The sequence below is a fragment of the Martes martes genome (genome assembly GCF_963455335.1).
Source record: "Martes martes genome assembly, chromosome: 14".
Classification (NCBI taxonomy): Eukaryota; Metazoa; Chordata; class Mammalia; order Carnivora; family Mustelidae; genus Martes; species Martes martes.
Window position 1 is genome coordinate 57,137,504 of NC_137902.1, and position 16,294 is coordinate 57,153,797.

At 41.4% G+C, this 16,294-nt stretch overlaps 1 protein-coding gene across 1 annotated transcript in view; it reads left to right on the forward strand.

Moving 5' to 3' along the window:
* Positions 1-2,794: 2,794 nt before the first annotated feature.
* DNA2 (DNA replication helicase/nuclease 2) overlaps positions 2,795-16,294 on the forward strand; it is a gene marked incomplete at its 3' end in the record, with an annotated part of 53,343 nt that continues 39,843 nt past the window's right edge. Inside the window, exons 1-5 of the mRNA XM_080823565.1 lie at positions 2,795-2,951; positions 4,770-4,952; positions 5,818-6,001; positions 9,128-9,273; positions 16,010-16,141. Coding sequence (XP_080679691.1) covers positions 2,881-2,951; positions 4,770-4,952; positions 5,818-6,001; positions 9,128-9,273; positions 16,010-16,141 — 716 coding nt within the window. The 5' untranslated portion in view covers positions 2,795-2,880. The remainder of the gene's footprint in view (positions 2,952-4,769; positions 4,953-5,817; positions 6,002-9,127; positions 9,274-16,009; positions 16,142-16,294) is intronic.

Consider the following 16,294-nt stretch of genomic DNA (forward strand, 5'->3'; position numbering starts at 1 on the left):
TTTTTTCAAGAAGTTTCTCATAATTTTTGTATGAATTAACATAAATGTAAAAGACAAATTTTTAATTGTTTATTTTTTTAAAAGATTTTTTTTATTTGTCAGAGAGAGACAGACAGAGTCAAGCAGGGGGAGCAGCAGACAGAGGGAGAAGCAAGCTACCAGATGAGCAAGGAGCCCAATTCGGTACTAAATTCCAGGACCCTGGGATCATAACTTGAGCCGAAGGTAGAGGCTTAAGGGCTGAGCCACCCAGGCATCCTTAAACAACTTTTTTTAAAAGTCTTTTTTTTTTTTAAAATTAAGATTTACTTATTTTAGAGAGAGTGTGAGCACCTGCGCAAGCTGGGGAGGGGGAGAAGGAGAGAAGCAGACTCTTCTTCCCTAAGTGCTGGGTCCCAGGACCCTGAGATCATGACGTGAGCCAAAATCAAGGGTTGGTCACTCAACTGCCTGAGTCACCCAGGCGCCTGCTCCAAAAGATAACTTTTGATAAAGATTATTTTAAAATTGGATGATGGGATACCTGGGTGGCTCAGTTGGTTAAGCATCTGCCTTGGGCTTGGGTCATAATCCCAGAGTCCTGGGATCAAGTCCCTTATCAAGCTCCTTGCTCAGCGGGGAACCTGCTTCTCCCACTGTCTGCTGCTCCCCCTGCTTGTGCTCTCTCTCTCTCTGTCAATTAATAAAAATCTTTAAAAATAATAATAAATAAAATTGGATGATGGGGGCACCTGTCTGGCTCAATCAGACAAGCATGTGAATCTTGACACTAGAGTTATGAGTTTGAGACTCATGCTGGGTTTAGAGATTACTTAAAAAATAAAATCTTCTGGGGAGGGTGTTGGGAGGCATGGGGTGGCTGGGTGGTGGACATTGGAGGGTATGAGAAAAAAATAATTAAAAAAATCTTCTAAAAATTATTATTATTTTTAGAAGATTTTATTTATTTACTCGAGAGAGAGCAAGAGCCAGAGAGAGAGCATGAGCGGGGTGAAGGGCAGAGGGAGAAGCAGAATCCCTGGTGAGCAGGGAGCCCGTTTTAGGGCCCGATTCCAGGACTCCAGGATCATGACTTGAGCTGAAAGCAGACTCTTAACTGACTGAGCCACTCAGGTGCCCCAAAATCTTAAAAAACTGTGATAAAATAAAATAAAATCACCTTTATGAGGTGATTATTTTATTATTTTTAACACATTTCATTCAGAAATATTCCCTAGTATAATTTTTTTGGGGCACTCAGGTGCCCCAAAATCTTAAAAAACTGTGATAAAATAAAATAAAATCACCTTTATGAGGTGATTATTTTATTATTTTTAACACATTTCATTCAGAAATATTCCCTAGTATAATTTTTTTTGAAGTTTTTTTTTGAGGGGGGGAAGCCTGGGTGGCTCAGTCGGTTAAGCCTCTGCAGGGAGAAGCAGGGAGCCAGCTTCTCCCTCTGCCTTCTGTTCCCCCTACTTACGCGCTCTCTGACAAATAAATAAATAAAACCCTTTAAAATTTTTTTAAAAAGGATTTTATTTATTTGAGAGAGAGTGAGAGAGAACAAGTAGACAGAGAGGCAGGCAGAGGGAGAGGAGAAGCAGCTCTGCTGAGCAAGGAGCCCTGATGCAGGGCTCCATCCCAGGACCCCAGGACCATGACCCCAGCCTAAAGCAGAGGCTTAACGGACTGAGCCACCCAAATGCCCCTTAAAAACTTTTCAAAATTAAACTAATATCTAAACCCAATGATGTCATAGCTGAAGAAGCAATGCCCTTGAGAATGAGTACAAGTAGGGTGGTTCATTGATCAGTATGGACTTTGTCTACTGTTGAAAAAAGTGGAAATAGGTTATAAGACAAGTACAGATATTAGTACTTCTATAGATTTAGTTGTGGCTTGATGAGGAAGTTCTTATCTGACAGCTTCTATTTTCTCAATGAGTTTTCCACCAAAAAAAAAGAAAAAAAAAAAAAAAAGGAGAAGGGGCTCCTGGGTGGTCTTGAGAGTCAGCCCCACCTGGGGCTCCCGTATCTCTTATTCTCCCTCTGCTCCTCCCCCTGCTCATGCTCGCGTGCGCTCTTTCTCCTTATAAAATAAATCAATCTTAAAACAAAACAGGGGCGCCTGGGTGGCTCAGTGGGTTAAGCCTCTGCCTTCAGCTCAGGTCATGATCTCAGGGTCCATGAATGGAGCCCCGCATTGGGCTCTTTGCTAGGCAGGGAGCCTTCTACACCTCCCCCCCCTGCCTACTTGTGATCTGTCAAATAAATAAATAAAATCTTTGAAAAACAAAACAAAACCAAAACAACAAAGGCAGGGGCACCTGGGTGGCCCAGTTGGTTAAAGCCTCTGCCTGCCTTCCACTCAGGTCAAGATCCCAGGCTCCTGAGATCCAGCTTGCCTGGGGCTCCCTGCTCAGCCGGGAGTCCGCTTCTCCCTGCACCCCCCCTCCCCCCGCCCCGTGCTCTTTCTCTCTCAAAAAAAGAAAGAAAGAAAGAAAGAGGGGAGGTTGTTTCCCCCAAATTGGAAAATTCTGCAAGCTAACAAGGGACGGCTAGGTTTGGGCAATTTTAAGAGTGTGAGTTGAGCAAGGATTGGCTTGTCTAAGAGAAAGAGCGGGAGCACTTAATCTGGGCCAGATTACGAGACTCCTTGTCTACGAAAGCTGAAAGCAAGGGAGTAAAGACTTTGTTCAGACCACCGCCACCAGGTGGGGGCTCCGCGTGGAACACGCCACAGGCCGGGAGGGGGCTCTTTCGCGCAGGTCCCTTGGGACCACAGCGGGAAGGCGCATGCGCACGGCGCCTCCCAAACTCGCGCTTTTTTTTGTCGTCGGAGCTGCTGGGTTTCTCTGATTTTACCTGGCGATAGTTTGCATTTTCCGCGCTTGCCATGGCGCAACTGGAAGAACTGGAGCTGCTGAAGAACAGTCTCGGGGAAGAGGCTGAACCGCCGGCGGAGCGGTGAGCGGAGCGGAGGGAGGGTCTGGGAGCCCGGCGGGAGATTTGAAAGGAAGGAGCGGGAGAGGCCGCACCCGCGCCTCCGAGGAGCCGGGCTCGGGGTTAAATGACCCCACTCGGGGCTCCTGACGAGTTTGCAAAGCTGGGGTCCGCTTCGTAGTGTTCTCTTTGGGGTCGCGCTCGGGCCAGAGCCCAGAGACGGCTCCCTTAACGGTTCATTTCTTTCTCTTAATATCACCCGAATTCGGGGAGTGCCAGGCACCTTAAACGCCCTCATAAAGGGAAGTTGCAACTGTAGCTGCTTTCCTCTATTTTAAGTCTGGGAAACTTGCTCCAGGAGAGCTCTCTACCCTCAACTTGGACTAGTCAGGACAACTTGATCCATAATCATGGTGTGGAATTATTTTCAATTAATAATGATACTAATTACTGTTGACGGATCTTTGCATTTTGGGTTTTGATCAGCATTATCCTTTGCATAATCCTTAAGGCGTCCCAGCTGACCCCGGGAAATTCATGGCCTGAGGCCTCCTGAAGTAGGTGAATGAGGCGATTACGGAGTAAGAGAGCCGAGGGTTGGGTGTTATAATTATAGAGGTAATGACGTTGGACTCAGTTGTACTGTCACTGACAAAGACTGCAGTCAAACTGGAAAGACTAACGAGGGACTTAGTGTTTTCTATAACGATTAGAGAATTCTGCAGTTTTCAGGCGGCTAGGATTAATGGATAAAAGTGTTGTGAAGTTGACCTGCCCGTTATAAATAAGAAATGTGTGAGTTACTCCGTGAAGTAATGAGCTAACATGACAGGCATTAAGCTTGCTTTTCTCTGCGAGGTAGGGGCTAGTTGTTTCTCACTGAAATTTTATAGAAGGATTTTCTTCATGAAATAGTAGTTTGGAGTAATGATTTCTAAGTAGGCCTAAAGGTTAATGTAATACTGTGGCTCACAGTAGGACATCAGCAAACCACCCACACTATGCTTTCCCTGACAGATATCCCTTTCATTTACAAAAAGGATAGTGTCCAAGTCATTTCCTTTTGCTTGTACTTTGGTAAGGTTTGCACCAGTGGTAGGAATTTGTTATTTAATATTTTTCAATTTATCCTTGATTTTTGTTATTATGGATGTCCCAGAGAGCTCCTCTTAAGAACTAAGAGTGTATTTGGAAAAATCCATATCATAAGCATATTTTAAGTGGCATTGCGTCTGGGAAGTTTTTTTTTTTTTAAGTTTTTTTATTTATTTAACAGAGAGAGAGAGATCACAAGTAGGCAGAGAGGCAGGCAGAGGTGGGGTGGGAAGCAGGCTCCCTGCTGAGCAGAGAGCCGGATGCGGGGCTCAATCCCAGGACCCTGAGATCATGACCTGAGCTGAAGACAGAGGCCCAACCCTCTGAGCCACCCAGGTGCCCCATGTCTGGGAAGGGTTTTTTTGTTTTTTTTTTCTTTTTTTATTAATTTGACAGAGAGAGAGAGAGATCACAAGCAGGCAGAGAGGCAGGCAGAGAGAGAGGGGGAAGCAGGCCCCCCGCTGAGCAGGGAGCCCAATGCGGGGCTCCATCCCAGGACCCTGAGATCATGACCTGAGCGGAAGGCAGAGGCTTAACCCACTGAGCCACCCAGGCGCCCCTGGGAAGTTTTTTAATAGGAATTCTGCTATGCCCTTAGTCTCTTAATTTTTACCTATTTAGCTAATGATCATTGTGATAAGCTTTCTACAAGAAACAAACCCAGAAAATTGAGAAGGTTAGTTTGTAGGTAAAGGAAATTGGATGACTTATTTCATATTATAGTAGTTTTGTTTATATATGTTTCAGATTTCGGAAGAAGGTGGAAGCTTCCTTTTCTAAAATGGTTCTGAGTGGAGGAATAGATAACCGGTACCTGGTGTTAGCAGTCAATATTGTACAGAATGAAGACGGAACGCATGAAAAACACCTAATCATTACTGCTTCCCAGTCACTAGAAAATAAAGAACTGTGTATCCTTAGGAATGACTGGTAATTTTCATGTTACTTTGAGCACTGATCTGGCTTAAGGGGACCACCTTAAAACTCATCACATTGGTTGTGTGGATGTTGCTATAATTTAATCATTAATAAAGGGAATAGATATGAACCTGAATTAATTTCTTGTAGAAATTGTGCTTGTTACCCCAGCATCTCAAGCTCCTTTTTCTGAAACTTGGTTTTTATTGTCATTTGAAAATTTATTACAAAGATCCTTATTAAGCGACTACTTCTAGAATTTCCCAGTACTTTTTGTCTTAAGATTGCAGCTTTTCACTAAGAGCAAAATTAATTATAGCATAAGAACATTCTTAAACCCTAGATTTCTCTACTCAAGCAAAGTATGGTTTGTGAGGGGTGAAGGGGAAATGCAGAGAAAGTGGAGGTCTAATTTTGTCTATTTAGGCTCTTTGTCTAGATTAAAAATGATAAATATTTTATGCTTAACACATTGGGTTTGGCGTCATGCCTTAAGACTTACAGAAACTAGATATACTAGAAATTTTAGGAATGAGAGAATTATTATTGAAACAATCTAATCCATAATTGGAGCGATGTATTAACACTATTAAAGATTTGGTAGCTTTTGCGTTAGATGATGCTAACATTAAGCAGTTTTCCTTTTTGGTATTTCAGGAAGACCCCTGAGTATTCTCAGGTATATTTCAAAGGTAGAAAGGAGTAGAGTGACTAGGAGTTTATTCAAAAGACTACATCCTAGTGTTAGATATTTTTGAAAGACCCAAAAGGTTACAGATACTGTTCCTTCAGATAAAATATTCGTTTACTTTTTGAGGCTTCTTTAATATGTTTAAATGTAGGAATCTAAACTATGTATACTATGCTTTATTTGTAGGTGCTCTGTACCAGTGGAGCCAGGGGACATCATTCATTTGGAGGGAGACTGCCTATCTGATACTTGGATAATAGATGAAGACTTTGGATATTTGATTCTATATCCAGACATGCTGATTTCTGGCACAAGCATAGCCAGTAGTATTCGGTGTATGAGAAGAGCTGTCCTGAGTGAAACTTTTAGGGTGAATAATATTAACAGCTGGTGTTTCTACGGGTATTAGAGTTACAGAGCACTTTCACACTTTCAAAAAAATTCTTTTTTAAATTTATTTACTTTACAGAGAGAAGGAGAGCACACAAGCAGGGGGAGTGGCACGCAGAGGGAGAGGGAGAAACAGGTTCCCCACTGAGCAGGGAGCCTGACGGGCTCAATCCTAGGACCTGGGATCATGACCCAAACCAATGGCAGACGCTTAAGTGACTGAGCCAGCCAGGCGCCTGATAACACTTTTTCTTTTTTTTAAGTAAACTCCCATGTATCCATTTTGTTGTTCCCAAACATTCTATTATTTTGCAAGTAAATGAAAGCTGAGGATCTTTAAAATATAAATATAATATCTTTATCATACATAATATAAAGAATCATAATTCCTTAAATTAATATAACGCCCAATTTTCTGTAATGTCTTTTTATTATTTTTTATTTTTATTATTATTATTTAGAGAGAAGGGGAGTGCTTGCGGGGTTGGGGGGGTGGAAAGGGAGAGAGAATCTCAGGCAGGCTCTATGCCCAATGCCAAGCCAGACACGCTCCACCTCACAATCCTGAGATCATCATTTTAGCTGAAATCAAAAAGTTGGATGCTTAACCGACTGAGCCACCTAGGAGCCCCTGTAATGTGTTTTATTGAAAATATCTTTTTAGGGGGACCTGGGTGGCTCAGTGGATTAAATGTCTGCCTTCAGTTCAGGTCATGATACTGAGGTCTGGGATCGAGCCCTGAATTGGGCTCCCTGCTTGGTGGGGAGTCTGCTTCTTTCTCTCCCTCTGCCCCTCCCCCTTGCTCATACTCTTTCTCTTGCTTGTGCTCTCTCTCTCAAATAATAAATAAAATCTTTATCAGAGGGAGAGAGAGAACACAAGCAGGGGGAGTGGCAGGCAGAGGGAGAGGGAGAAGCAGGATCCCCGATGAGCAGGGAGCCTGATGCAGACTGATCCCAGGAGCCTGGGAGCATGATCTGAAGGCAGGCGCTTAACTGATTGAGTCACCCAGGCATCCCAAGAAAATATCTTTTTATTCAGTTGTTTTCTTAGAATCAGTCAGAATCCAAATAAGGTCTTTTTCTTCTTCTTTTTTTAAAAGATTTTATTATTTTTTAAAGATTTTATTTATTTGAGAGAGAGAGAGAGCACATGGGAGGGAGAGATAGTCTGAAGCAGACTCTGCACTGAGTGCAGAGGACCCTTTGCAGTGCTTGATTACATGACCGTGAGAGCATGACCTGAGCAGATACCAAGGGTCAGATGCTTAAGCAACTGAGCCACCCAGGCACCCCTTAAGATTTTATTTTTTATTATTTTTTAATTATTTTTATTTTTTTAAAGATTTTATTTATTTATTTGGCAGACAGAGATCACAAGTAGGCACAGAGGCAAAGGGGGAGGTGCAGAAGCAGGCTCCCTGCTGAGCAGAGGGCTTGATGTGGGGCTTGATCCCAGAACCCTGAGATCATGACCTGAGCCGAAGGCAGAGGCTTAACCCACTGAGCCAACCAGGCGCCCCAAGATTTTATTTTTTTTAAGTAGTCTCTAATCCCAACATGGAGCTTGAACCTACAACCCCAGATCAAGATTTGTATGCTTCTCTGACTGAGCCAGTCAGTTTCTTCCAAAAAAAAAAAATCATTGCATTATGTTTGATTTGTACGTCTCCTAAGTTTCTTTTAATCTATATTAGTTCTACCTTATACTTACCCTCTTTGCTTCAGTGCCATTTGTTGAAGAACCTGGGTTTTATTTGTTAAAGAGTTTCTTTTCAGGGTATTTTTTAAATTATACAATTTATGTGTATGTAGAAATCCAAAAATTAAAAAAAAAAAAAAGAATCCAAAAGTACAGCTGAGCAAAAAGAAAAAAAAAAGAGAAGGAAAAATCCCTAAATAGACGTTTTCTAATAGTCTTAGTTGTCAATTAATTGTAGTTTTAAAAAATCAGCTTTGTATTTTCATTTGTGGGTAGGTGAAACTATCAACTTGTCTTTTAACTACATTTTATAAGGTAGCCCTGAATATTTTTAAATTCTTAAAATCTTTTTATTTTAAGTACTTTAAGACTCACAAAGAACTTGCATAAATAGTACAGAGAGTCCTCTGTAAATTAATTTTTAAATTTCTGAAGCATGTCTTGGTGGATTTATTATATCTTTAAGAGGAAGGTCTAGGCTAGGAATAGAGTTAATTGAGAAATATGGTGTCTTTTTTAAAAATACTGTTTCTTTTTGAGTGGAGGGAACATTTTTGACAAGTTCCCTTGTCAAAAATCTTTGTTGTAAGTTTGAAGTTTATGTTTTTTTTCTTTTTTTTAAGATTTTATTTATTTGACACAGAGAGACACAGAGGGAGAGGGAACACAAGCAGGGGGAGTGTGAGAGGGAAAAGCAGACTCCCTGCTGAGCAGGGAGCCTGATGCAGGGCTTAATCCCAGGACCTGGGAATCATGACCCAAGCTGAAGGCAGACGCTTAACAACTGAGCCATCCAGGTGCCCTGAAGTTTATGTTTGAATAATATCTTTTACTTACATGAATTTACGAGCTATGGCTGTATTGGGTTTTATTTGAGTAGATTATAAGGTGAAATTAGAAAATAATATGTTAAGCATTTGAGAATACATTGACATTTTTCATATAGGTTATTTTTAATGTTTTCAAAATGGAAATCACTGATTAAAAAAGAACATGCTTGTAAAGTCAAGTAATTCTAAATAGCAGAAAGTAAAAGTTGGGTTCCTGGGTGGCTCAGTCAGTTGAGTTTCTGCTTTTAGCTCAGGTCATGATCTCAGGGTCCTGGGATCCAGCCCTGCATTGGGCTCCCTGCTCATGGGGAGTCTGCTTCTCCCTCTTCTCCCCCTGCTTGTGCACTCTCTTCTCTCTCAAATGAATAAATTAAAAAAAAAAAAACCTTAAAAAAAAAAGAAAAGAAAGTGAAAGTCATCTATAATTTTACTCACTAGAAAAAAGTTGTTTAATATTTTGACATTTGTCTCACCCATGCACTTTGGCTGTGGTGGTTTAATAGGATAGGTAATAAATATGGGATCATGTCTGTTAATATGTTTTGAAATAAAATGTATGATTTTTTTTTAATAGAGCTCTGATCCAGCCACGCGCCAAATGCTGATTGGTACAGTTCTTCATGAAGTATTTCAAAAAGCAATAAGCAATAGCTTTGCCCCAGAAAAGCTACAAGAATTTGCTTTTCAAACTGTTCAAGAAATAAGGCATCTCAAGGAAATGTAAGTAGTTACAACATGTGCTTAGGTACTATTTTATTATAGAGCATTCTCTCCTGGAATCTATAAGGTATTTCAATATTAGACTATTAAATATAAATCAGAATAATACTAGAATGCAAATTCAGGGTTGTAGTACACTGCAGTTCTGTGAAGAGCTTCTGAAATTGCAGAATAGAAACTCTTGAGCTAAAAATATCTGTACACGTGCACAATAGACTCCAGCTGCTCTTCAAGAGTGTGAAAAACATTTTGCTTTATTTCTAGAAATGTGACATACTATAAATTGTATGGGTTTGGGAATCAGATGGACCTAGTTTTAAATTTTAGCTTTGCCAGTTTTAGGTTTGAACAGGTTACCTAAAGATTTTGAAAAAGGTGGTAATACCTATTTTGCAAACTTTTTATGACAGTGGAGAGAATATATGTAAACCCACAAATGGCTAATCGTTAACATTTTATGAGTGACTATATGCAGAGAGGTTGGCATATTCTGTTTCTTTGTGACTCTTATTGCAAACCACGTTTTTTCACAGAATTATTTTTATTAGGGGTAATTCTGATTTCCAGACTAGTTGATGTAAACTTTTTCCCAGATGTAATTTTCTTTCCCTGTTTATTTATTTAAAAAAAGATTTATTTATTTGTTTATTTATTTATTTGACACAGAGAGAGAGAGAGAGAGAGAGAGATCACAAGTAGGCAGAGAGGCAGGCAGAGAGAGAGGGGGAAGCAGGCTCCCTGCTGAACAGAGAGCCCCATGTAGGCCTTGATCCCAGGACCCTGGGATCATGACCTGAGCAGAAGGCAGAGGCTTAACCCACTGAGTCACGCGGTAACCTCTTTCCCTGTTTATATGGAAAAAATGTGTTCCAGAATGCCATACAACTGATTTACTAATGCCATATGATCTATTGTCCTAAAAAAATTTTCTTTTCTTTTTCTTTTTTCTTTTTAATTTTTATTTATTTATTTGAGAGAGAGAGAATGAGAGAGAGAGAGAGCATGAATGGAGAAAGGTCAGCAGGAGAAGCAGACTCCCTGCCGAGCAGGGAGCCCGATGTGGGACTCGATCCTGGGACTCCAGGATCATGACGTGGGCTGAAGGCAGTCGCTTAACCAACTGAGCCACCCAGATGCCCCTCTTTTTTATTTTTTTTAAAGAAGATTTTATTTATTTATATGAGAGAGAAAGACAGTGAGAAGAGGAGAGAGGAGGAATGGGGGGAGAGGCAGAGGGAGAAGCAGATTTCCCACTGAGCCCAATACGGGACTCGATCCCAGGACTTGGAGATCAGGACCTGAGCTGAAGGCAGATGCATAAACAACTGAGCCACCCAGGCACCCCATCCTAAAAACATTTTAGAACCCTGATGTGTGTCAGGCCCTGTGTTCAGTGCTTTTAGTCATCTTCCGTTATAAATGAAGAAACACTTAACACAGAGAGGTTGTGCCTTGGTCAAGGTTTTTCTGTAAAACAGATATTTTGCTTTTTTAAAATAGAAATGTCATATATATAAAGTAACTTATCTTTTTTTCTTTATTAAGTTTTTAATTATACTTCCAGTATAGTTAACATACAGTGTTATATTAGTTCAGGTGTACAATGTAGTGATTTAGCACTTCCTCACATCACCCTTTGCTCATTGAGATAAGTAGAGTTTTACTCTCCTTCATCTATTTCACCCATTCTCCCACCCACCTCCTCTCTGGTAACCGTCAGTTTGTTCTTTACAGCCAAGAGTCTGTTTTTTGGTCAGTGCCTTTTTTTCCCTTTGTTGGTTTTTTTTGTTTTTGTTTTGTTTTGTTTTGTTTTTTGTTTCTTAAATTCCACATATGAATGAAATTGTATGGAATTTGTCTTTCTCTGACTTCCTTTGCTTAGTATTATACTCTCTAAGTCCATCCATGTTGTTGTAAAAGGCAAAATTTCATTCTTTTTTATGGCTGAGTAATAATCCTGTGTGTGGGTGTGGGTGTGTGTGCACGCGCGCGTGCTCTCTCTTGCCATCTTTATCCACTTACCTATTCATGGACACTTGGGCTGCTTCTACAATTTGTCTATTGTAAATGCTGCTATAAACATAGGGGTGCATATACCCTTTTGAATTAGTGTTTTTGTATTCTTTGGGTAAATACCCAGTAGTGTGATTCAGGATCAAAGGGTAGTTATATTTTTAATTTTTTTGAGGAACCTCCATACTGTTTCCACTGTGGCTGCACCAGTTTGCATTTCCACCAATAGTACATAAGGGTTTTTTGGGTTTTTTTCCCCACATCCTTGCCAACACTTGTTTATGGCATTTCAGAGTTTTAATTTTTTTTGTCATACCCTAATCAACATACAGTGATACTTGTTGTGTGTTGTATTGATCATTGCCCTGAAATAAATCACATCAAAACTTAGTAGCTTAAGGGGCGCCTGGGTGGCTTGGTCAGTTAAGCATCTGCCTTCCTCTCGGGTCATGATCTCAGGGTCCTGGGATCGAGCCCCATCTTTGGCTCTCTGCTCAGCGGGGAGCCTGCTTCTCCCTCTCCCCTGCCTGCCTCTTCCCTGCTTGTGCGCTTGCTCTCTCTCTCTCTCTCTCTGTCAAATAAAACAAACAAAAAAACTTAGTAGCTTAAAGAAAAAACCATAGTGGCTTGAATGACAAGTATCTAATCAATTATCTCATAGTTTCTGTAGTTTAGGAATTCAGAGGTGGCTTAGCTGGATGGCTCCAGCGCAGGGTCTCCTGTTTGGAGCTGCAGTCCTTTGAAGGGAGGATCTGCTTCCAAGGTGATACAGTCATGGCTGTTGTCATGAGGCTTTAGTTTCTTGCTGTGTGAGTCTCTCCTACAACACAGCAGCTGCTATTTCAGATTAAAGGGTCTAAGAAAGTGTGCAAGCTGGAAGCTGTAGTGCCCCCCCCCCTTTTTAAAGTAAACTCTACCCCACGTGTGGGGTGAAAACTCACCACACCAAGATCAAGAGTTACATGCTCTAGTGACTGAGCCAGTCAGCCGTCCCATCAAGAGAAAACTTTTTTTTTTAAGATTTTGTTTATTTATTTGACAGAGCGAGGCGCAGTGAGAGAGGGAACACAAGCAGGAGGAGTGGGAGAGGGAGAAGCAGGCTTCCTGCTGATCAGGGAGCCAGATGCGGTCGGACCCCAGGACTCTGGGATCACGACCTGAGCCAAAGGCAGACATTTACTGACTGAGCCACCCAGGCACCCCAAGAGAAAAATTTTTAAAAATTCCCAGACCCTAAAACAACAGGTTGAAAGTTCTTTTCTACCCTGTCAAAGGTCTTTCTACCTTATTATAGATCTTAGAACAGATTTTTTTTTTAATTTTTTTTAAAGATTTTTTTATTTAATTTGACAGAGCTCACAGGTAGGCAGAGAGGCAGGCAGAGAGAGAGGAAGGGAAGCAGGCTCGTTGCTGAGCAGAGAGCCCGATGTGGGACTCGATCCCAGGACCCTGGGATCATGACCCGAGCCGAAGGCAGAGGCTTTAACCCACTGAGCCACCCAGGCGCCCTAGAACAGATTTTTAAAGATTTATTTATTTGTCAGAGCGGGCACAAGCAGGGAAGCTACAGGCAGGGGTAGAGGAAGAAGCAGCTTCCCCACTTAGCAAGGAGCCTGATGTGGGACTCTGTCCTAGGACCCTGGGATCATGACCTGAGTTGAAGACAACTGCTTAACCGACTGAGACATTTAGACGTCACTTTTTTTTTTTTTTTTTTTTTTTTAAATACAGGTTCCAGTGTGGAGCCCAGCATGGGGCTTAAACTCATAGCCCTGAGACCAAGGACTGAGCTGGGATCAAGGGTTGGATGCTTTTTTTTTTTTTTTTTTTTTGAAGATTTTATTTATCTATTCGATAGAAGACACAGTGAGAGAGGGAACACAAGCAGGGGGAGTGGGAGAGGGAGAAGCAGGCTTCCCACCAAGCAGGGAGCCCGATGCAGGGGTCAATCCCAGGACCCTGGGATCATGACCTGAGCCAAAGGCAGACGCTTAATGACTAAGCCACCCAGGCGCCCCAAGAGTTGGATGCTTAACCCACTTAGCCCCCCAGGTGCTCCCAGATTTTTATCTTCTATGCTTTACCTTCTTGTTAATAGCTATAAAAGTCTAGGCTTGAAGATCCTACCTTAAGTATCTTAATAATCTCAGGAAAGACCAGGCTGTTACATGTTGTTTTGCTGTGACTTGGCTAAAATTAAAAAGGGAGAATTTAAATGCAGAAGACATTAAATAACCAGTATGGACTGGTTTGGAAATTTTAAAGAGTCTACTCTGTAAAAAATAAAACACTGGGAAGAATTTACCTAAGGACATCATGACAATGAAGAATGGCTCCAAAATGGTTGGAGAAAGTTATTTAGGAAAAGATTACCCAAATGTGTAGATGTTTTTTAAAATAATGAATTATTATTCCTAAAAAGGTTATAAATTTGTATATAGGTTATAGGTTATAAATTTGTATATACCCTATTATGGGAGTATAAGAGGGTCTCTGGTACAAAGTAAGTCTCCCTGCATCCTCCTCGTCACATAGTTCCTCTTCCCAAAGGCAACTACTGGTTTTGTTTTTTTTTTAAGATTTTGTTTATTTGACAGAGAGCAGAAGCAGGGGGAGAAGCAGGCTCCCTGCTGAGCAGGGAGCCTGATGAGGCATCTAGTCCCGGGACCCTGGGATTATGACCTGAGCTGAAGGCAGACGCTTAACCGACAGAGCCATCCAGTTGCCCCAAAGGCAACCACTGTTACCAGTTTCTTATATGTCACTTTATAGAGATTTCAAAAGTTTATATGTGACAATGTGTGTGTGTATGTGTACATATATATATATTTTTAGGTAAATTGTAGAATACTATGCATATTATTGTGCACTTAAAGGTTAAGCGTGCTGATCATTCCTTGGTAGTACTTACTGAGCTTTTTTTTTTTTTTTTTTTTGAGAGAGAGCATGGGTAGGGGTTGGTAGGGGCAGAGGGAGAGGGAAAAACTTAAACAGGCTCCACACCCAGCCCAGTGCTGAGCCTCCTGCGGGGCTTGATCTCATGACCCCATGGTCATGACCTGAGCTGAAATCAAGAGTCTGACGCCCAACTGGCTGAGCCACTCAGGCACCCCTGAGCTGTCTCAATTTTAATTAATAATGGTATAATATTTCATTGTATGGATGTACTGTAATTTATTTAAGTATCCCCCTGGCATTTCAGTCTTTGCTTTTATTAGCAATCATGTAAGAAACACCTTTAGGGGCCCCTGGCTGGCCCAGTTGGTTAAGCATTCAACTCTTGATTTCAGCTCAAGTCATGATCTCGGAGTCGTGGGATTGAGCCCTGCCTTGGGCTCCGTGCTCAGCGTGGAGTTTGCTTGAGGTTTCCTCTCCCTCTCTCTCTGCCACTGTCCTCCCTCTGTCTCTCCAATAAATAAATAAATCTTTAAAAAAAAAATACCTTTAGGGACGCCTGGGTGGCTCAGTTGATTAAAAAAAAATACCTTTATATATCCCTTATTTTATACCTTTGAGGCATATATCTGGGTTAAATACTTAGAAGTAGAATTGTGGGGCCAGAGAATATATGCCCTTAAAACATTTAAAAAATCTTTTTATTTCTTTCTTTCTTTTTTTTTTTTTTAAAGATTTTATTTATTTATTTGTCAGAGAGAGAGAGAGGGAGAGAGAGTGAGCAAGCACAGGCAGAGGCAGAGGGAGAAGCAGGCTCCCTCCCAAGCAAAGAGCCCGATGTGGGACTCGATCCCAGGACGCTGGGATCATGACCTGAGCCGAAGACAGCTGCTTAACCAACTGAGCCACCCAGGAGTCCCCAATTTGGAAATACTTTCAAATTTAGAGAAAAGTTGCAGGATTAGTGCAGACAGCATCCGTATACTTTTTACTGGGATTCACCTATTAGATGTGTGTAGATTCTAAGATTAAGTAGTATATGCCATGGTATGCATGATGGGCTGTATACCATGATAACAATACCCGTGCAACAGGCTGAGCAGGGCCCTGGACAGTCCAGTGTTCCCCGTGGGCTCAGGAGCCCCCACTACATTGGGCATCGCTGGTCTTGCTCACCTTGCCTTCAGGCCTCTCTTCTCCCCACACAGCTGGGTGGCTGGGGCCTGGCAGGTGGTGACATTCGATGGCTGTGTCAGGGGTCTTTGTGCTTGGTGTGGCATCCAGCTGTTAGCCAAGGACTTGGCCAGATTTCAAGCAGCCTTTTGCAAGGATAACCCTTGCCTCTGGTCGTCTGAATGTGTGATCATTTGGAGCTTTCTGGTATCAGCAATTGCTCCCCTGAGGAATTTCGGCTTGTCTTGCAGCTTGAGGTTGCTACGGTGCTCAGGAGAAGCAAGTTTGGCAGAACTAGGGTTGCTAATATTGTTTTCTCTGCTGAACCAGTTCTTTTGGAGGACCGATAGGCCTCTGCTCTCTTCAGTTTTAAGGCTGAATAATATTCCATTGTATGTATACACCACATTTTAAAAAAAGATTTTATTTACTTATTTTTTAAGTAAACTCTTTCCCCAATGTGGGCGTGAGCTCACACCCCTGAGATCACGAGTCGCACTCTCTGTGTTCTATCAACTGAAGCAGCCAGGTGGCCCATATATATCACATTATATATCCATTAATTAGTTGGTGGATAACTTGTTTATTTGGATGTTTTGGTTCTTACTTACTTTTTTCATGTTTATGCTTTCTTGTTTAATCTCTTATTTTGCAGGTATCGCTTAAATCTGAATCAAGAAGAGATAAAACAAGAAGTAGAGGAGTATCTTCCTTCATTTTCTAAATGGGCCAGAGATTTCATGCATAAATACACTTCAGCTGACTTACCCCAGATGCAGCTCTCTCTGTAAGAAACTCACTTTGTTTATACGGTGTTCAGATCAGGATTTTACTCTGTGTGTTGAATTAAAAATTTTTAAAGGTTGAGTTAGTACAACTAGCTTTTTTGTTTGCTTATTTTATATGTTATGGTCCTGAGTGTCTTTCCAGGACAAAAAAT